This window comes from Triticum urartu, chromosome 2A, assembly GCF_056163025.1.
Source record: "Triticum urartu cultivar PI428250 chromosome 2A, HENAU_Tu73, whole genome shotgun sequence".
NCBI lineage: Eukaryota > Viridiplantae > Streptophyta > Magnoliopsida > Poales > Poaceae > Triticum > Triticum urartu.
Window position 1 is genome coordinate 74,355,293 of NC_141874.1, and position 22,336 is coordinate 74,377,628.

General features: G+C 46.7%; 1 protein-coding gene across 1 annotated transcript; it reads left to right on the forward strand.

Annotated features, from left to right (window-relative positions):
• Nucleotides 1-1,871: 1,871 nt before the first annotated feature.
• LOC125541015 (uncharacterized) lies at nucleotides 1,872-3,661 on the forward strand. The gene is made up of 3 exons (XM_048704516.2): nucleotides 1,872-2,164; nucleotides 2,296-2,371; nucleotides 2,514-3,661. The coding sequence occupies exons 1-3, from the start codon at nucleotides 2,129-2,131 to the stop codon at nucleotides 3,416-3,418; spliced, it is 1,017 nt and encodes a 338-aa protein (XP_048560473.1). The 5' UTR covers nucleotides 1,872-2,128; the 3' UTR covers nucleotides 3,419-3,661.
• The last annotated feature ends 18,675 nt before the right edge of the window (nucleotides 3,662-22,336 follow it).

A 22,336-nucleotide genomic window follows, 5' to 3' on the forward strand; every position in this document is an offset into this window, starting at 1 on the left:
CGATATGATTTTTAAAAATGTGTCGCGTTATCTACAATTTTTTTATGAAAATTATCATGGAGAATTTTCTGTGTGCAAAAAATGTCATGTTATTGGAAAACTTTTCTTCCTTTATGTTTGCCATGGACCAAAAAGAAAATGCCCTTGTGTAATTTTTTGTTTTATTGGGTCTACTACACAATAATTCATAAAAATGGCATGTCAATGAAAATAAAATAAATTTACCATGCCAATAAACAAATAAATTTCCATCCTCTTAATTTGAAAATTAATATCCTCAAAAAAATTCATGCAAACAATAGTAAAAATGCCACCTTCTTAATAATAAACTACCATCCTATTAATGATAAAGCTGCCATCCTCTTAATAAATAAAATCTCATGTTATCAATAATAAAAATGCCATGGTCTTAATAGTAAAATTTTCATAATCTTAATAGTAAAAATGCCATGGTCTTAATAGTAAAATTGTCATAATCTTAGTACTAAAAATGCCATTGTCTTAATAATAGTAAAAAATTCCTAATCTTAATAATATATTAATTATTAAAATATCATTCCCTTAATAATATATTTCCATGTGAGAAAGTAGAAAAGTAATTCCAAAATTGCCATGAATAAGTGCTACAATTACCCAAAGCTTGCCGTGGAGCATGACAAAAAGACCTAATTTGTTTTCCATTGTTTTGAAACACACAAAAAAAAAACCCACTACAGCTGAGTGGTAATCGAGCCCCGCCCATTGCACCCGAGCTAGCGAGTTTGAACCCCTCCCCGCGCATCTTGGTCGTGAATTTTTTGGAGAGAAAAAAATTGAACGTTTGCCATTAAACGTGTATAGCGAACGGCTCTAGCTGACCTATTATGTCACGTCGGGCTTGCGCCAAGATCCGCAACGCGCGGGGAATGTGTTCACTGGAATGGGCTCCCTGGCTGACGTCCGGCAGATATCATTTCTATTTTTTTGCATGCATGTAGAGGTAGGAGGAATTCACGGATGAAAAGAAATGTGTTGGGTTCTAACAATGAAAACATAACGTTCTCCCGTTAGTCCACTCCATTTAAAAAACACTCTTACTCCATCATGGAACCCGTTTGATGGAATTTTGGTTTAGCCAGTAATCTCAAAGCTACTCTTGGACTAGTAGACAACTGATCTGCATGCGGACACACCAAAGTTTTACGAACATACTACCTGTAGTGCTATTTGATCTGCGGATAAGAACAAGAACAAAGCAGCTCCTCCGGGAACGAGACGTCGCGTATCCGCGTAGACGATTGTACAACGAGAGCTAAGCCCTAGGTCGAGAAGGCGCACCTAACTAACCCTACTTGGAGAAATTGATGGAACGCCTCGTCAGATCAGGTTTCCAAAAGCCAGCCAGCAAGCCTATTACTCGTACTCCATGAATCAAGCAGCAGAAGCAGCAGCACTGAAAGGAACCCTGGTTATTACTCAGCTGCACGTCCATGATGCTGCATTATGATTTGAATGCTGCCGCTGCTAGGTTGTTGCCGGCTAATCTAACGACCCGTCCAACTCCTCCTCACCAAACCCTGCAGCCGGATTAGTTATGAGCGGCGTCTGCATTCTTCTGGATCTGGAGGCAAACGAGATCACATCACGTCGGTGTGGCCTTGCGCAATTGAGGATCCTTATCGAGAGATCACTAGACGCGATCCTCACAAGATATTTGGAGGCAGTGCGAGTGAAAATCCATCATGGATTCATCATGGATCCATCATGGAGGGGTTGTCCAATGATGTGGCGGCGTTGTGGTTCTCATGTCACCGTCGCCGCCAGACGCCACGCCAGCCCGGGGCCTCGCGCGGTGGTGGTTCGGTTCGGCCTCGGCGTGGCACCGGTGGGCGCGGGCCCGCGGGTCAGCGGCGGCGGGCTCGGCCCACTGAGCTCCTACGCTTGCTCGTTCACCGTTATAAAAGTCTAGCTGCCTAGTGGAGCAAAGGCCCCTTCTTTCCCTCCGTTGCCATTCTCACTCCAGAAGCTGCTACTGCCCGGGCCAGCCGCCGCCACTGAGAGTGAGCTGATCTCGGCTGCCCCAGCTCCTCCACTCTCGAAGCTACCCTGCCTCAGTCTCTGTAGCTTAGCTACCTTTCTCCTCTTTTCCATGGCGTCAGGGGAGGCAGAGCCGCTGCAGTACACGGTGAGCCATTCCAAAACAGCTTCACCGTCTTCTTCCTCTTCCTCTTCTTCTTCTTCTTCTTCTTCTTGTTGTGGCGAGGCAGTTTTGCTGACATTGTGTTTGGGCTTTGCTGCTGCTGGTGCTGCTTGCAGACCACCGTGCTGCGGGTGTCCATCCACTGCGAGGGGTGCAAGAAGAAGGTGAAGAAGGTGCTCCACAGCATCGAAGGTACCAACTCATGAGTCCGCTTCGGTTAATTGATTGAACTTTCATTCTCGTGCAAGTTCATTCTTCTTGCAACGACGATTAATTGGTGTGGAATACTTTCTGTTTCTTTGTTTGTGGTTTTGATTAATCGAATGTGTATTAGGCGTGTACAAGGTGACGATCGACGCGACGCAGCACAAGGTGACGGTCACCGGCAGCGTGGCCGCCGACGCGCTCGTCAGACGGCTGCTCAAGTCCGGCAAGCACGCCGCGCTCTGGCCGGTGCCGGCGCCGGCGCCGCCCGCCACAGAGGCCAAGAAGCCTGAGGAGGCCCCGTCTGCCGGGAAGGGCGGCAAGGGCGCGGAGAAGGCGGACGCCAAGCCCAAAAAGGTGGCCGACGAGGCAGAGCCGGAGAGCTCGGAGAAGCCAGACAAGGACGAACGTTCAGAGAAGAAACCAGAGAAAGCAGCGGCGAAGAAACCCAAGGACGAGGCCAAGGAGGAGGGAGAGGATCCTGAGAAGAAGGAGAAGGGCTCGCCGGAGCCGCCAGCCAAAGAAGCGGCGGCCGCCGACGAGGCCCCGGAGGCGGGGGGCAAGAAGGGGAAGAAGAAGAAGAACAAGCAGCAGAAGGAGGTCGGCGACGGGGACGCCGCTACGGAGAAGCCGCCTCCGCCGCAGCAGCAGCAGCAGCAACAGCAGCCAAAGACAAAGCAGCCACAGCCGCAGCAGGCGATGCCCCCCGTGCCGGCGCCGGGGCCGGGACCAGAGCGCGCGCACGGCCACGGCGGCCCGTTCCCGTACTACGCGCCGCAGCCGGTGATGAGCTACAACATGGCGCAGCCGAGCGCGAGCGTGTCGTACTACGCGCCCACGCCGGTGGCGTCCATGCAGCCAATGCCGCCTCCGCCGCCGTACGGCGGGTACTCGCCTTACCCGCCGATGATGATGCCGCCGCCGCCGCCGCCGGAGTACATGTACGGCCCGCCGGGCATGCGGTCGTCCCCGCCGCAGGAGCCGTACAACAACATGTTCAACGAGGAGAACCCCAGTTCCTGTAGCGTCATGTGACGCCGCCGCCGCGCCGCCGCCGGCACGGGATCGAGTCTGTAGTTAAAAGTGGGGGATGGAGTGGGGGAGGCTTCGTAATAGAAGCTGAGGTTTGTCTAGGCTGAGTGGAGTACGTACCCTCTTAATTAGGTGGTCAAAGCTCTTATTGACCACACTTTTTTTCTCTCTTCAAATTTTCGACTTGATTAGCTCGTCATGTAGCGACATGAGTATTTTATTTCACTAATATGCTTATTTTTGCTACTAGCTTGTTTCAATAATTTCCAATTTGGTACTATCCCTTTTGAGAAAATAGTCTATTCTGTCTCGCATGAATTTGGTACTGAATTGATTCGAATCATGTCTACAAAAATAACCTCCGAAGCAGAGAATCCACAAATTTGTGTACGAATTCATTTGAACTCATGCCTACAAGATAACATACATATGATGCACAAAATAGCAACAAATCTGTGCATAAACTGGGCAGTTCCTGCGGTATCTGAATTTGGTAGGGTGGTGCTTACATCTTTTGAGAAGCCGATCTTGTGATGATTCTGGTAAACACAGTGATGTCTAGTTCAAATGTGACAGTCCTAGGTCAGTGAAGTGGGGCCACTTCACTTGATCACTTTGGCAAAGAAGGGGCCTTTGGCCAGGCTAATTAAGCTGGCAGGCATGTTGGCTCACAGGCTTTTTGTAATTTTCCTGCTGTGATTATTGTCCTGCAAACTAAAGTATGGGTTTGATGGAGTTGTCACATGCTGTACTACTAATGCAATGATGATTCTTGGATTGCTTTGTGGTGGTACTCTACTCTCTTTGATTGATTAGGGGAGTGCTCCGTAATGATGGAGCCCTGGTGGTGGCAGTGGTCAAATCAGGAGGGACAAAGAGCCGTTTAAATTATTAGTGGTACTGCCTGCCAGTCCTCCCAATCCCATTGTTAAGTAGGTTAAACCACTGGCATCAACTTGTTTATTTGTTAATCAGGTGCACTGTGTGCGTCGCACCATGTACGCGGAAATGTTAGAATACATATGCAGATAACTACATATCTCTTTTGACATCCGAATCCCAATCCTGCGTGACATTCGGCTTTTTTGTTTTCAAAGTTTTTTCGTAAACTTTTCTATAGATTGTGAGAGAATTGGAATTCATATAAAGTTTCCCTATATTATTTGTTTGATTCATAATAATTATTTGTCTTTCTATGTACTATAGGATTCAATAGGCATGACATAATTCAATCATACATTCAAACAACCGATAAACAAAAAATTCTAAAGAATTAGGACCAGTCAATTTATTTTATGAAAATACTTTGATTAAAATGATCTCTTAGATAACATATGCTTTGACAAGAACTTGTCGGTACCCGAGGTGTATATTAGGAGGACCCTTATTGGGGGGGGGGGGGGGGGGGGGGGGGGTCATTACAAATGTGGAATCACATTAAGGATTAAGGATGTGTGTGTGATGACATTAGACTAAACAATGAAAAAGACACTATCAAGTGGACTTTGACAAAAAAAATGGTATATACTCTGTTAAATGCTACTCCCCCCGTTCCAAAATAAGTGAGTCAACTTTGTACTAACTTTACAAAGTTAGTACAAAGTTGACTCACTTATTTTGGAACGGAGGGAGTACCACGGAAATTGATTGAAAAAGACATTAGATACCCATGCAGCTTTATGTGGAAAACAAAAAATCCACATGGAATGAAGATTTTCATGTGGTTAGTTCTTAGAAACAATATCCTAACCAAAAACACTTGATTAGATGAGGATGGATTGGTAGAAGGGCTTGCCCTTTCTCTGGTTTAGATGAAAAACATTTGTTCATGAAATGGTCCTTGGCTTGGATGTTGTGAAATATTTTAAAATGTGCTTTCAGTTTGATTTACACTCTTGACAATACTACTTGGTTGAATAATTTTAGAGCTGCTGAAAAACATCTTATGTTTACTGGAGTGTCTATGGTCTTTTGGACTATTTGGAAAATAAGAAATAGTACCATATTTGACAATGCAAAAATTACTGACCCTTCTGTCTCTCTCAATATGATTGCTAGATGGCTTAATGATTGGATTATTTCGCAAAAGAGCAGGAAAATCAAGAAAAGTTGAAGTGGGAGGTAAAAATGCTTGAGCAGACATCAAGTGAAGTGTTTCGTGCACTCTAGGGATGGCATTTTGGTGTGCTCAGGATAGAATGAGAATATGTGGAAGTGCAAAGATGATGAAGGAAGCTACTTTGGCGGATATTCAATTTGGTGTCCATGCTCATCTGCACCCAGTGAACAGAAAATTCAGAACAAATACTAAAAAAATTAAAAACTTCTGAAAAACTATTAGCCAAAAGATGTTCCAGTGCTTGATGTCCGTGTCAAATTTCAGCTTGTTCGAACATCTGAGGAGCTCGTGAAAAAAAATTCGATCAAAACAGTACATGAACAGTAAGCTTTTTTACAACCCGAAATTTAGTTTTTTTTCCTAAGAGCTACTGAAATGTTCAAACTCGAAATTTGGCACGGACTTCATACACATGAGCATCTAGCATCACATAAAAAATCAGAGTTTTTTTTATTTTTGTTTACTATTTTAAACGAATGCACCTGAGAGCCAAAACGCCACGTCCCCTTTTTCTACTCTGCCGCTGTTGTCTGCTCCTGTAGACCTGTACCAAACCTATAATAGGTGAACATGTGCACTCTGTTTCTGCTCCTCGCTCTATATGTAGTCAAGAAGTGGAAAACCTCCCTTTTGTTAGCATAAGCAACCTAAAAGCACTGGTTCTCATCGTCTTAGGTGCCTGCTGATGGTGCGCTGAAGCCCTGGTGGATCTTTAGTTAATCGTCAATCAGCTTGATATATCAAGGTGTTGTAGGTCATTTATAGCATATATGTTGCTTCTATTTTCTGTTTAGTAGATGTAGAACATTGTGGTTTCTGTTAAATGAAATCGAAGGGGGAGCCTTTTTATATATAAAAGGGGTCTCTTTGTAATAAATATAGAGAAACCGATGGCATGATTAAAACTAGTTTTACTTTCTTTCAAAAGAAAGGTCTAACCTCAGAGATTGAATCTACCGGTGTACACTACTATAATATAATTAACAAGGCCAAAGTAATCAACAAATAGAGACATTAGGTAGACAACAATGACAAGATGTAAATTGCACTATCTCGCAACAATGCTTGCAATAAGGGAGAACACACCCGCACTGGCATCATCACATCCAACATAAGACTGTCAGGACAAAGGATTTTCGTCCTGGATGTTGGGTTTAACCAATCAAGTCCACAAAATTAGCATAGAGACAACACATTCAACAAGATAAGGATGAAAGTTCATCTTTGCTGGGAGCATGGGACCGACCAACAAAACTGAGATCATTTTTTTTTGGAAGATCAGATCACTTATTTTCATCCTAGATATGACACGATGTTACTATCACCATCTTGATGATGGATCTTTTGAGAGTTATATCATCAAATAATCTACATAAACCACCATGGTGTCCACCTGAGATAGTCACAAAGTAGGCCTATCAAAACTCCTCATGCTGATGCCCCACCACATGCGCAAATCATAGACGGGCACCATTAATAGTCCTCTGTTTCACAGGACGGGTCTCCACTTCTCGCTGAACGGGAGGTGGCAACACTATGAACCACACGGGGATCCAAATAAAGTTGTGGGCACGCAATTGACACACTTGCAGAGCGCCTATGGCACACCGCCACACTCCTACCATGTGGCCACGCATGACCGAGACAACCACTAAACCAGCAGCCTCTAAATAGTAGTGGCGTGTCGCCATCATCGGAGGCAATGTTAGGGAGCGACGCGGTCAGAAGATTGGACGAGTCATCTCCCGCCTAAGACGACCGTCGCAACCACGTGGCTATCGAACCTCCAATCTAGCATGACCCATACTCGTCGAGTCAGATTCACGAACCCATGGTGAAGTTGTGCCCGCCGCCACACCCTCCCGGAGGAAGCCACTGAGGCACCAACAAAACCACGATGGCTTGTAGCACCTGCCTAGCCACAATTGAAAAACCACCCGATAGGCATGAATAAGGGCCCCGCCGCCGTCGACCGGGCAGGCTTCCTGGTAGTGCACCGGCAGCGGCGGTGAGGGGAGGAGGCTCGCACTCAATACACGACCCGAGCTGCCCTGGAGCGACACGGGTGCCGATCCCATTTTTCTCTTTTGAAAAAACATGTGAAAAGAAGGTAGACAAAATCCAATGCATGTGGATGTATCAGCGCTGAAATTTAAGAGTTTGATCAAATAGATCCCAACGCGGTACGAAAGGCACATTTTTTTTCGAAACGGAGGCAAAAGATTTGCCCCATATATTAAATAAGGAGAAGATAGAGTTGTTACAAGAGCCAAACACACGGCATGACAATTATTCTTGCAATATAATGTCCCCTAGCTTTCTAGCACCAGCAGTGACCCACAGCTTTGCCTCGTCGAGGACCATTTGAAGAAGGATGGTCGGTGGAGCACTCTTGTGGCGGAAGACTCTGGCATTCCTCTCGTTCCAAACGGACCAGGAGACGAGCATAGTGAGAGAGGACATTGCTCGTCTATTGGGATTCTGCAAGTCGGTTCGCTTCTCCCACCACTCCTTCACCGAGCCAGCAAGATGCCAAGTGGTGGTGTCCATGTGCACAAGTCCCAACTTGTCAATGAGCATCCTCCAAAGCCTAATAGTGTAGCGACACTTGAAGAAAAGATGGACGCCAGACTCTTGCTCCCTTTTGCAAAGTTGACAAAGGCCGCAGTTGGGCCAGCCGCGCCTGGCCAACCTGTCTGCAGTCCAAATCCGGTCTTGTAGAGCCAGCCACGAGAAGAATTTAACTTTGGGTGGAGCCCAAGCTTTCCACACCATGAAATCCATAGGGGAGAGAATCAACCCAAGGAATTGAGCCTTGTAGGCAGAGGATGCCGAGTAAATCCCGTCGCTGGAGTGCTTCCAGGTGATATCATCCTCGGCATGCTCGTCAAGGTGGACCTCATTCACGAGCATCCAAAGAGAGAAGAACTCGTGAACGTGGGCAGCGGTGACGGGCGTGTCAATCTTGACCTTCAGTATCCATGCATTCCCTTTAAGGGCCTCACGCACCTTCCAATTCTTTCTCCTGGAGGCACCGAAGATTAGCGGGGCAATGTCCTTGGGTTTGCGCCCAAGCAGCCAGGGAGAGTCCCAAAAAGGCGTTTTGGCACCATTTCCAATAGTAATCGTGGTTGACGCATAGAAAAAATTCAGGTCCTCCTCTGAGCATGGGTTACCAAGCCCCACCCAAAGCTTGTTGGGCTCCTTCCATTCAAACCATGGCCATCTTAGTCTCAAGGCACGGGCGAACTTGTCAGTGTTTAGCACCCCAAGGCCACCATACTCGCGAGGACGACATACCACCTCCCAGTTGACCTTGCATTTGGCACCCGTCGTCTTATCCGAGCCAGACCACAGAAACGCTCGCTCAATCTTGTTGAGGTTTCGTAAAGTGCTCGGCGGCACAACGAGAGGCGTGATGGAGTACACCGCTTGGGAGGAGACAACCGACTTGACCAGAGTCGTACGACCGATGGTGGTAATGTTTTGGCCCTCCCAAGTGACCAACTTTCCAGCCGCTTTGTCTTCAAGATATTGGAAATCCACTTTCCTAAGCTGCCAGACCGAGAGTAGGAGGCCCAAATATTTCACAGGGAAAGAAGCTCTTGCTGCCGGCATGCCATGAAGGATATGGTCCAAGTCAAGGTGGTTGCAGCGAATGGGCACAACAGAACTTTTGTGAAAGTTGGTGTGGAGGCCCGTGACCTCGCCAAAACTCCTTAAGATAGCAGAGAAGTTCTCGATGTCCCTCTTGATCAGAGCCAGGAAAACAGCTGCATCATCCGCATACAAAGAAGTTCGCACCATGGTACCACGACCACGAAGCTTGCGGAGAAGGCCTCGGTGTGTTGCAAGATCAAGGATTCGACGAAGCGGGTCAATCGCGAGGACAAATAGGAGCGGCGAGATTGGGTCCCCTTGCCGAAGCCCTTGGCCATGCCTGATGGGAGGGCCTGGAATCCCGTTGAGAAGGATGCATGAGGAAGCCGAGGAGAGCAACGCAGCAATCCAGTCCCTGAATTTGCTTGGGAAGCCCAAGCGCTGCAAGAGGTCCAGAATGTATTCCCATTTGACGGAGTCAAAAGCCTTTCTAATGTCAAGCTTGAAGAGGAGGGCAGGGGTCTTGCACTTGTGGAGCCGACGAGCCATGTTCCGCACGTACATAAAGTTGTCGTGGATACTCCTCTTTTTGATGAAGGCACTCTGAGCATTGGAGACGAGGCCATCCATGCGAGGAGCAAGCCGCAAGGAGAGGACCTTGGCGATGATTTTGGCGATAGCATGGATGAGACTAATAGGCCTGTAGTCAGCTATCTCCTCTACACCATCCTTCTTCGGCAAAAGCACAACATTGGCAGAGTTCACCCATTGTAGGTTGGCAGTGTGAAGAGAGTCGAAGTTTTGGATGACCCTCATGATGTCAGGTTTAATGAACCTCCAACATTTCTTGAAGAATAATCCGGTGAAGCCGTCTGTGTTGGGGAACGTAGCATAAATTCAAAATTTTCCTACGTGTCACCAAGATCTATCTATGGAGTCATCTAGCAACGAGGGAGGAGTGGATCTACATACCCTTGTAGATCGCGCGCGGAAGCGTTCAAGAGAACGGGGTTGATGGAGTCGTACTCGTCGTGATCCAAATCACCGATGATCCTAGCGCCGAACGGACGGCACCTCCGCGTTCAACACACGTACGGAGCAGCGACGTCTCCTCCTTCTTGATCCAGCAAGGGGGAAGGAGAGGTTGATGGAGATCCAGCAGCACGACGGCGTGGTGGTGGAAGTAGCGGGATTCCAACAGGGCTTCGCCAAGCGCTGCGGGAGAAGGGAGATGTGTCATGGGAGGGAGAGGGAGGCGCCAGGGCTTAGGTGCGGCTGCCCTCCCTTTTCCCCACTATATATAGGGCCAAGGGAGAGGGGGGCGCAGCCTTGGCCCTTCCTCCAAGGAAGGGTGCGGCCAGGGAGGAGTCCCTCCTCCCCAAGGCACCTAGGAGGTGCCTTCCCCTTTTAGGACTCTTCCTTTCCCTTATCCCTTGGCGCATGGGCCTCTTGGGGCTGGTGCCCTTGGCCCATATAGGCCAAGGCGCACACCCCTACAGCCCATGTGGCCCCCCGGGGCAGGTGGACCCCCTTGGTGGACCCCCGGACCTCTTTCGGCACTCCCGGTACAATACCGATAATGCGTGAAACTTTTCCGACGACCAAAACAAGACTTCCCATATATAAATCTTTACCTCCGGAACTCCTCGTGACGTCCGGGATCTCATCCGGGACTCCGAACAACTTTCGGGTTACCGCATACTAATATCTCTATAACCCTAGCGTCACCGAACCTTAAGTGTGTAGACCCTACGGGTTCGGGAGACATGCAGACATGACCGAGATGACTCTCCGTCAATAACCAACAGCGGGATCTGGATACCCATGTTGGCTCCCACATGTTTCACGATAATCTCATCGGATGAACCACGATGTCAAGGACTTAATCAATCCCGTATACAATTCCCTTTGTCTATCGGTACGACACTTGCCCGAGATTCGATCGTCGGTATCCCGATACCTTGTTCAATCTCGTTACCGGCAAGTCTCTTTACTCGTTCCGTAACACATCATCCCGTGATAAACTCCTTGATCACATTGTGCACATTATGATGATGTCCTACCGAGTGGGCCCAGAGATACCTCTCCGTTTACACGGAGTGACAAATCTCAGTCTCGATTCGTGCCAACCCAACAGACACTTTCGAAGATACCTGTAGTGTACCTTTATAGCCACCCAGTTATGTTGTGACGTTTGGCACACCCAAAGCACTCCTACGGTATCCGGGAGTTGCACAATCTCATGGTCTAAGAAAATGATACTTGACATTAGAAAAGCTTTAGCATACGAACTACATGATCTTGTGCTAGGCTTAGGATTGGGTCTTTGTCCATCACATCATTCTCCTAATGATGTGATCCCGTTATCAATGACATCCAATGTCCATGGTTAGGAAACCGTAACCATCTATTGATTAACGAGCTAGTCAACTAGAGGCTTACTAGGGGCATGGTGTTGTCTATGTATCCACACATGTATCTGAGTTTCCTATCAATACAATTCTAGCATGGATAATAAATGATTATCATGAACAAGAAAATATAATAATAATCAATTTATTATTGCCTCTAGGGTATATTTCCAACAGTCTCCCACTTGCACTAGAGTCAATAATCCAGTTCACATCGCTATGTGACTAACACTCAAGGTCACATCCCCATGTGACTAACACCCAAAGAGTTTACTAGAGTCAATAATCTAGTTCACATTACCATGTGATTAACACTCGATGAGTTCTGGGTTTGATCATGTTATGCTTGTGAGAGATGTTATAGTCAACGGGTCTGAATCTTTCAGATCCGTATGTACTTCGCAAATTTCTATGTCATCTTGTAGATGCAACTAATACGCTACATTTGGAGCTATTCCAAATAACTGTTCTACTATACGAATCCAGTTTACTATTCAGAATAATCTGGATTAGTGTCAAAGTTTGCATCGGCGTAACCCTTTACGACGAACTCTTTTACCACCTCCATAATCGAGAAAATTCCTTAGTCCACTAGTTACTAAGGATAACTTTGACCGTTGTCTTGTGATCCATTCTTGGATCACTCTTGTACCCCTTGACTGACTCATGGCAAGGCACATTTCAGGTGCGGTACATAGCATGGCATACCGTATAGAGCCTATGACAAAAGCATAGGGGACGACCTTCGTCCTTCCTCTTTCCTCTGCCGTGGTCGAGCTTTAAGTCTTAACTTCATACCGTATAATTCAGGCAAGAACTCCTTCTTTGACTGGTCCATCTTGAACACCTTCAAGATCATGTCAAGGTATGTGCTCATTTGAAAGTACCATTAAGAATTTTGATCTATCCTTATAGATCTTGATGCTCAATGTTCAAGTAGCTTAATCCAGGTTTTCCATTGAAAAATACTTTCCAAATAACCCTATATGCTTTCCAGAAATTCTACGTCATTTCTGATCAACAATATGTCAACATATATTTATCAGAAATTTTATAGTGCTCCCACTCACTTCTTTGGAAGTACAAGTTTCTCATAAACTTTGTATACACCCAAAACTTTGATCATCTTATCAAAGCATACATTCCAACTCCGAGATGCTTACTCCAGTCCTTAGAAGGATTGCTGGAGCTTTGCATACTTATTAGCATCTTTCAAGATTAACAAAACCTTCCGGTTGTATCACATACAACCTTTCCTCAAAAATCGTCGAGGAAACAATGGTTTTTGGCATCCTATCTGCAAGATTTCACAAATAATGCAGTAATTGCTAATATAATTCCAACAGACTCTTAGCATCGCTACGAGTGAGAAAGTCTCATTGCAGTCAACTCCTTGAACTTGTCGGAAAACATCTTAACGACAAGTCGAGTTTTCTTAATGGTGATACCTACCATCATTGTCCGTCTTCCTTTTAAAATCCATATGTACCTAACAGCCTTACGACCATCAAGTAGTCCTCCCAAAGTCTACACTTTGTTTTCATATATGGATCCTCTCTCGGATTATATGGCCTCGAGCCATTTTGGAATCCAGGCCCACCATCGCTTCTCCATAGCTCGTAGGTTCATTATTGTCTAGCAACATGACTTCCAAGACAGGATTACGTACCACTCTGAAGTAGTACGCATCCTTTTCATCCCACGAGGTTTGGTAGTGACTTGATCTGAAGTTTCATGATCACTATCATAAGCTTCCACTTCAATTGGTGTAGGTGCCACAGGAACAACTCCCTGTGCTCTGCCACACACTAGTTGAAGAGACGGTTCAATAACCTCATCAAGTCTCCACCATCCTCCCACTCAATTCTTTCGAGAGAAACTTTTCCTCGAGAAAGGACCCGATTCTAGAAACAATCCCTTATTGCTTTCGGATCTGAGACAGGAGGTATACCCAACTGTTTTGGGTGTCCTATGAAGATGCATTTATCCGCTTTGGGTTCGAGCTTATCAGCCTGAAACTTTTTCACATAAGCGTCGCAGCCCCAAACTTTTAAGAAATGACAGCTTAGATTTCTCTAAACCATAGTTCATATGGTGTCATCTCATCAGAATTACATGGTGCCCTATTTAAAGTGAATGTGGTTGTCTCTAATGCCTAACCCATAAACTATCGTGGTAATTCGATAAGAGACATCATGGTACGCATCATATCCAATAGGGTGTAGTTATGATGTTCGGACACACCATCACACTACGGTGTTCCAGGCTGTATTAGTTGTGAAACAATTTCCACAATGTCTTAATTCTGTGCCAAACTCGTAATTCAGATATTCATCTCTATGATCATATCATAGATATTTTATCCTCTTGTCACGACGATCTTTCAACTTCACCCTGAAATTACTTGAACCTTTCAATAATTCAGACTCGTGATTCATCAAGTAAATATAGTCAACATCTACTCAAATCATCTGTGAAGTAAGAACATAACGATATCCACTACATGCCTCAGCACTCATTGGATTGCACACATCAAAATGTATTACTTCCAACAAGTTGCTTTCTAGTTCCATTTTACTGAAAACGAGGCTTTCAGTCATCTTGCCCATGTGGTATGATTTGCATGTCTCAAGTGATTCAAAATCAAGTGAGTCCAAACGGTCCATTTGCATGGAGTTTCTTCATGCATATACACCAATAGACATGGTTCGCATGTCTCAAACCTTTCAAAACAAGTGAGCCCAAAGATCCATCAACATGGAGCTTCTTCATGCGTTTTATACCGATATGACTTACGTGGCAGTGCCACAAGTAGGTGGTACTATCATTACTATCTTTTGGCATGAACATGTGTATCACTACGATCGAGATTCAATAAACCATTCATTTCAGGTGTAAGACCATTGAAGGTATTATTCAAATAAACAGAGTAACCATTATTCTCTTTAAATGAATAACCGTATTGCGATAGACATAATCCAATCATGTCTATGCTCAACGCAAACACCAATCTCGATGGTAGAGGAAGCGTACGACATTTGATCAACCTTGGAAATACTTCCAACACATATCGTCATCTCACATTTAGCTAGTCTCCGTTTATTCTGTAGCTTTTATTTCGAGTTACTAACACTTAGCAACCGAACCGGTATCTAATACCCAGGTGCTACTAGGAGTACTAGTAACGTACACATTAACATAATGTATATCCAATATACTTCTATCGACAGTCTTCTCATCTACCAAGTATCTAGGGTAATTCTGCTCCAGTGACTGTTCCCCTTTATTACAGAAGCACTTAGTCTCGGGCTTGGGTTCAACCTTGGGTTTCTTCACTAGAGCAGCAGATGATTTGCCGTTTCATGAAGCATCCCTTTTTGCCCTTGCCCTTCTTGAAACTAGTGGTTTCACCAACCATCAACAATTGATGCTCCTTCTTGATCTCTACTTTTATGGTGTCAAACATCGCGAATATCTCAAGGATCATCATATATGTCCCTGATATATTATAGTTCATCACGAAGCTCAAGCAGCTTGGTGGTAATGACTTCGGAGAACCATCACTATTTCATCTGGAAGATCAACTCCCACTCGATTCAAGCGATTGTTGTACTCAGACAATCTGAGCACAAGTTCAACAATTGAGCTTTTCTCCCTTAGTTTGCAGGCTAAGAAAATCGTCGGAGGTCTTATACCTCTTGACGTGGGCACGAGCCTGAAATCCCAATTTCAGCCCTTGAAACATCTCATATGTTCCGCGACGTTTCAAAACGTCTTCGGTGCCTCAACTCTAAGCCGTTTAACTGAACTATCACGTAGTTATCAAAATGTGTATGTCACATGTTCGCAACATCCATAGACAACGTTCGAGGTTCAGCACACTGAGCGGTGCATTAAGGACATAAGCCTTCTATGAAGCAATGAGGACAAACCTCAGTTTACGGACCTAGTCCGCATAATTACTACTATCAACTTTCAACTAAATTTTCTCTAGGAACATATCTAAACAGTAGAACTGAAGCGCGAGCTACGACATAATTTGCGAAGACCTTTTGACTATGTTCAGGATAATTAAGTTCATCTTGTGAACTCCCACTCAGATAGACATCCCTCTAGTCATCTAAGTGATTACATGATCCGAGTCAACTAGGCCGTGTCCGATCATCACGTGAGACGGACTAGTCATCATCGGTGAACATCTTCATGTTGATCGTATCTACCATACGACTCATGCTCGACCTTTCGGTCTCTTGTGTTCCAAGGCCATGTCTGTACATGCTAGGCTCGTCAAGTTAACCTAAGTGTTTCGCATGTGTTCTGAGGCCATGTCTGTACATGCTAGGCTCGTCAACACCCGTTGTATTCGAACGTAAGAATCTATCACACCCGATCATCACGTGGTGCTTCGAAACGACGAACTTTCGCAACGGTGCACAGTTAGGGGGAACACCTTCTTGAAATTTTAGTGAGGGATCATCTTATTTACTACCGTCGTTCTAAGCAAATAAGATGTATAAACATGATAAACATCACATGCAATCAAATAGTGACATGATATGGCCAATATCATATTGCTCCTTTTGATCTTCATCTTCGGGGCTCCATGATCATCATCGTCACCGGCATGACACCATGATCTCCATCATCATGATCTCCATCATCGTGTCTCCATAAAGTTGCCTCGCCAACTATTACTTCTACTACTACAGCTAACGGTTAGCAATAAAGTAAAGTAATTACATGACGTTTATGTTGACACGCATGTCATAAATAAATAAAGACAACTCCTATGGCTCCTGCCGGTTGTCATACTCATCGACATGTAAGTCGTGATTCCTATTACAAGAACATGATCAATCTCATACATCACATATCATTCATCACATTCTTCTTGGCCATATCACATCATATAGCATACCCTGCAAAAACAAATTAGACGTCCTCTAATTGTTGTTTGCATGTTTTACGTGGCTGCCATGGGTTTCTAGCAAGAACGTTTCTTACCTACGCAAAAACCACAATGTGATATGCCAATTGCTATTTACCCTTCATAAGGACCCTTTTCATCGAATCCGATCCGACTAAAGTGGGAGAGACAGACACCCGCTAGCCACCTTATGCAACTAGTGCATGTCAGTCGGTGGAACCAGTCTCACGTAAGAGTACGTGTAAGGTCGGTCCGGGCCGCTTCATCCCACAATGCCACCGGATCAAGATTGTACTAGTAACGGTAAGCATATTGAACAAAATCAACGCCCACAACTACTTTGTGTTCTACTCGTGCATAGAAACTACGCATAGACCTAGCTTATGATGCCACTGTTGTGGAACGTAGCATAAATTCAAAATTTTTCTACGTGTCACCAAGATCTATCTATGGAGTCATCTAGCAACGAGGAAGGAGTGGATCTACATACCCTTGTAGATCGCGCGCGGAAGCGTTCAAGAGAACGGGGTTGATGGAGTCGTACTCGTCGTGATCCAAATCACCGATGATCCTAGCGCCGAACGAACGGCACCTCCGCGTTCAACACACGTACGGAGCAGCGACGTCTCCTCCTTCTTGATCCAACAAGGGGGAAGGAGAGGTTGATGGAGATCCAGCAGCACGACGGCGTGGTGGTGGAAGTAGCGGGATTCCAACAGGGCTTCGCCAAGCGCTGCGGGAGGAGGGAGATGTGTCATGGAAGGGAGAGGGAGGCGCCAGGGCTTAGGTGCGGCTTCCCTCCCTTTCCCCCACTATATATAGGGCCAAGGGAGAGGGGGGCGCAGCCTTGGCCCTTCCTCCAAGGAAGGGTGCGGCCAGGGAGGAGTCCCTCCTCCCCAAGGCACCTAGGAGGTGCCTTCCCCTTTTAGGACTCTTCCTTTCCCTTATCTCTTGGCGCATGGGCCTCTTGGGGCTAGTGCCCTTGGCCCATATAGGCCAAGGCGCACACCCCTACAGCCCATGTGGCCCCCCGGGGCAGGTGGACCCCCTTGGTGGACCCCCGGACCCCTTTCGGCACTCCCGGTACAATACCGATAATGCGTGAAACCAAAACAAGACTTCCCATATATAAATCTTTACCTCCGGACCATTTCGGAACTCCTCGTGACGTCCGGGATCTCATCCGGAACTCCGAACAACTTTCTGGTTACCGCATACTAATATTTCTATAACCCTAGCGTCACCGAACCTTAAGTGTGTAGACCCTACGGGTTCGGGAGACATGCAGACATGACCGAGATGACTCTCCGGTCAATAACCAACAGCGGGAACTGGATACCCATGTTGGCTCCCACATGTTCCACGATGATCTCATCGGATGAACCACGATGTCAAGGACTTAATCAATCCCGTATACAATTCCCTTTGTCTATCGGTACGACACTTGCCCGAGATTCGATCGTCGGTATCCCGATACCTTGTTCAATCTCGTTACCGGCAAGTCTCTTTACTCGTTCCGTAACACATCATCCCGTGATAAACTCCTTGATCACATTGTGCACATTATGATGATGTCCTGCCGAGTGGGCCCAGAGATACCTCTACGTTTACACGGAGTGACAAATCCCAGTCTCGATTCGTGCCAACCCAACAGACACTTTCGGAGATACCTGTAGTGTACCTTTATAACCACCCAGTTACGTTGTGACGTTTGACACACCCAAAGCACTCCTACGGTATCCGGGAGTTGCACAATCTCATGGTCTAAGGAAATGATACTTGACATTAGAAAAGCTTTAGCATACGAACTACATGATCTTGTGCTAGGCTTAGGATTGGGTCTTTGTCCATCACATCATTCTCCTAACGATGTGATCCCGTTATCAGTGACATCCAATGTCCATGGTTAGGAAACCGTAACCATCTATTGATTAACGAGCTAGTCAACTAGAGGCTTACTAGGGACATGGTGTTGTCTATGTATCCACACATGTATCTGAGTTTCCTATCAATACAATTCTAGTATGGATAATAAACGATTATCATGAACAAGAAAATATAATAATAATCAATTTATTATTACCTCTAGGGCATATTTCCAACAATCTGGCCCAGGAGATTTATCCGCCGGCATCTCCTTGATGGCCGCCCACACCTCCTCCTCGGTGATGGGAGCATCAAGGTCCTGCAAGTCATGCTGCTCGAGGTGAAGGTCATCCCAGCAGAAATCCTTGCTGCTCAAACCCCCCTCCCCATGACAACGGAGAAGTGGTCATGGACGATTTTCTCCTTTGCCACATGCTCAGTTACCCATCCAAGGTCATGCTTGATCCTGCAGATATGGTTCTTTCTTCTTCTAGCATTGATGCGGCGGTGGAAGAATTTTGTGTTAGCGTCACCATCCTTGAGGTTTGCAATTCTAGCGCATTGGCTCTTTCGAGCCCTCTCGAGGACCGCCAAGGAGATTACCCTCCTCTTCAGCCGTGAACGCAAATCAAGCTCCTCATTAGATAGGGGCCTCTTCTCCTGGGCAATGTCAAGACGAAGGATGATGAGCAAGGCCGCATGAAGCTGGATTTTGGCCTTGGAGAACAGCTTCTTGCTCCATTTGGTGAGACGAAGCGCGGTTTTCTTGAGCTTGTGATGCAGGACCAGAAAAGGCTCAGAGTGGGCCACATGCTCGTCCCACGCCTTGCGCGCGATCTCAGCAAAACCCGGCAGGGAAGCCCAGAAGTTCTCAAATCTGAAAGTCCGCGGTCTTTTGGGACCCTTGTCATCGGCGAGAAGGAAAGGACAGTGGTCCGAAAGGGACGAAGACAAGGCATGAAGCACGTGGGAATTAAAGGTTGTATCCCAATCAGCATTGCAGAAAAAGAAATCAAGCTTGCACAAAGTTGGGTTGGCCCTCTCGTTGCTCCAAATGAAAACGACGGTTTTGAAGGTGGATCTCCTTAAGCTCGCAGGATTGCAGAGCACGAAAGGCACATTGATTTTCAAACTGGGGGCGACACTGTAGGGTTCCTGTACCTCCGAGAGGCATGAATGGAGGTTCCCGGACTGTTGGCTGTAACTGCGGCAGTACCGGAGACGGTACTAATTAGAGATGCAGTCGTGTACTGTTACTAGTTGGGAACAGCGGATTCTTCATGTACGCGAGACAATGCAGCACCGGCGTAATGTATGTACGATGTGTGCACTTCAACGTGTACACGGCCCCGGCAAAATGAGAAAAAAGTCATTCTTTTCTGAAGAATGCATTGAAGTTGTGTGATATATTTTCCTTTTGAACATTTTTTCTCATAACATGTCTTATTCATACTATAAAGATCATAAATACAAGTCACCTAAACATTTATCTGACAAAATTAAAAAGATAGCAGAACGCTAGACTTTACCAAAAAACAGCAGTCAAGAAAAAAAGTACAATCATGACCGAAAAATCTCCTGATCTTGCCTTCGGCATCACCACAACGGCCACATAAGACAAAAAAAATGTTAGATCACCTCCTCACCTGAAGCTCCTAACGATGATATTCAACTTTGCGGATCTTCAATATGGCTCATCAAAAACGGAATCATTGTCATTGAACATAGACAACACTCTGAACACGTCATCGAACTCATACTCTCACGCCTAACGGAATCTAGCTGCTCGCGGCCACCAGCGTAGAGTCGACGAGCTAAATTAGTACAGTAAAACAATTGTGCCGTCCGATGGATCCCCGGAACCGTAGGATGGCCGCGGCTTTGACTGACACGGACGGACGCCGCCGCGCCGTCTCGTGATCTCGTCCGCATGCGCCCCGTGCACCCCTTCTCGGGGGCGAGGCGGGGCGCCGCAGGCTCGCCCGATCCGTCCAAGCGGAACGACACGCGCGCGCGCGCCTGGGGCCTGGCGCCGTTCCGCAGTTTGACCGCTCCGCTCGCCGCAGCGGAATCTCGTACGTACACTTCTACGTACTCCTACGTACCACTGCACGCCCCGCCTCGCCGCGGCTCTGTCGCGCACGCCAGCAGCCGCCGGGCGCGGCGGCCGAGAGAGCGCAGCAGCCATCGAGCGGGCCGGCCGGCGGCGAGAAACATCACGGAGGGGAATTGATGGCGTGTCAGGGCGCGCGCGCTCGTGGCAGAGCCGGCATCGATTGCGGCATGGGGTTTGTTCTCTAGCGTGTGGCTCTTGCGGGGAGGGCCTGCGCTCAACGGTCCCGCGCCTGCGAGCCCTGCAGATGCAAGCGTACCACGTATGCGTGATGAAACCATCCCATGGCATGATGATGAGGATCTAGCTAGGCGCTACAGCGGCCGCCCGTGATCCGTCCGTCGAGAGAGACAAGCCTGGCAGGCGGCTTCAATGCCGATGGACGGCATGGCAGAGCGCGCGCAGAGGCGGGCCGGCGGGCCGATGCGCGCATTCACGCCGCTCCCTTCTCTTCCGCGACTGTGTTTCTTCGTTCGTCTGAATTTTTATACTACTAGCGCATGGGTATGATGATCGATGAGCGTACGTGTGCCGTATTGCCATACGGCATCACCTGTTTTTAGGGCATTTTTCTTGCAGTTTTGCTAAGTCTCACTGAGACTTTCCCTCCAAAAAAAAAAGTCTCACTGAGACTTCGGTACATCTCAATCGATGCTATATTTCTTTCGACTTGTATGAAGATTCGTACAATTTTTTGTTCAGTTTTTTATACTATATCACTTGACAGAGACTTGATTAAGTCTCAATGGACTGAGACCTAATCACATCCATTTTTCGCCTTGAGCCTTCTGGAACGGAACCAAGATTCCCGGCCGGCCGTGTCACAAACACAAGAGTAAGCTTTCTTGTACAGTGTTGCCAGCACCTTGATGATGGCCAATTATGTTAGGTTTCACACGGCGGGGAAAGATCCATCTTTTCTCGTTGGATTAGATCCGGAGCTGGTCGACCGACCGATCCGCGCTGACAAGACTTGGATGCATTGTACTGTACGACGTTGATGCTCTCTCAAGCAATTAATTGCAGCACTACGTACTTACTGTACTATTACTCCTACTTGAGAGTAGCAATAGTGTGCATGTGGGTCGTGTGGCCTATAATCACACGAGGTACGTAGACTAGATCGATTCCCTTCCCGAAAGACCTACGTACTCCTCCGGTCCTTTTTAGTTCGCATATAAAATTTAACTGAAGTCAAGCCTCGTGAAATTTGACCAATTTTATAGAAAAAAGTACCAACATTCACAATCTGAAATCAATATCAATAGATGTGTCATGACTTAAAGTTTCATATTGTATAACTTTAGCATAGCAGATGTTGATATTTTTTCATATAAATGCGGTCAAACTTTCTGAAGTTTGACTTCAAAAAATTCTAATATGCAGAGTAAAAAGGACCGGAGGAAGTACGTCCTCCATCCCGGAATCATTCCTTCCACCCCTCCTGCCGGACGCGGATGCACAGCACAAAAGGATACGATATGCCCCCAAGCCGACGGTAGCCGTGAGCATACGGTTTGACCGGTGAGCATGCCTCCTTTCCCTCCTATCAAATGTTGCATACAGGAGTGCTACGGGCGTAGCAGGCGGGAACCCTGAGCCCGTGCATGTGCAAGCAATTGAACCGTACTCAAGTTTTGATGCCAAAGGTGCTACAGTAAATAGTACGTACTCCTACTACGCGGGGTGGCCGGCCGGCCCAAGCATCATGCAAACATGCAATGATCAGAGCACGCATCGGCAGAGCGGGCAGCTGATGAGTGAGGGGCAGGAGAGATCTCACTCTCATTCTCGCCTCGCGAGGACGTGATTGGCAAGCGGCAACGGCTTCATTACGCCGAGGGAAAAGAGGCCGTGCGGTGCAAAGCTGACATGGAGCTGAAAG

Coding starts and splice junctions, on each gene's coding strand:
- LOC125541015 (XM_048704516.2), top strand. CDS start 2,129: ATGGCGTCAGGGGAGGCAGAGCCGCTGCAGTACACG. Junction 2,165..2,295: donor CAGAGCCGCTGCAGTACACG/GTGAGCCATTCC, acceptor TGCTGCTTGCAG/ACCACCGTGCTGCGGGTGTC. Junction 2,372..2,513: donor GGTGCTCCACAGCATCGAAG/GTACCAACTCAT, acceptor AATGTGTATTAG/GCGTGTACAAGGTGACGATC.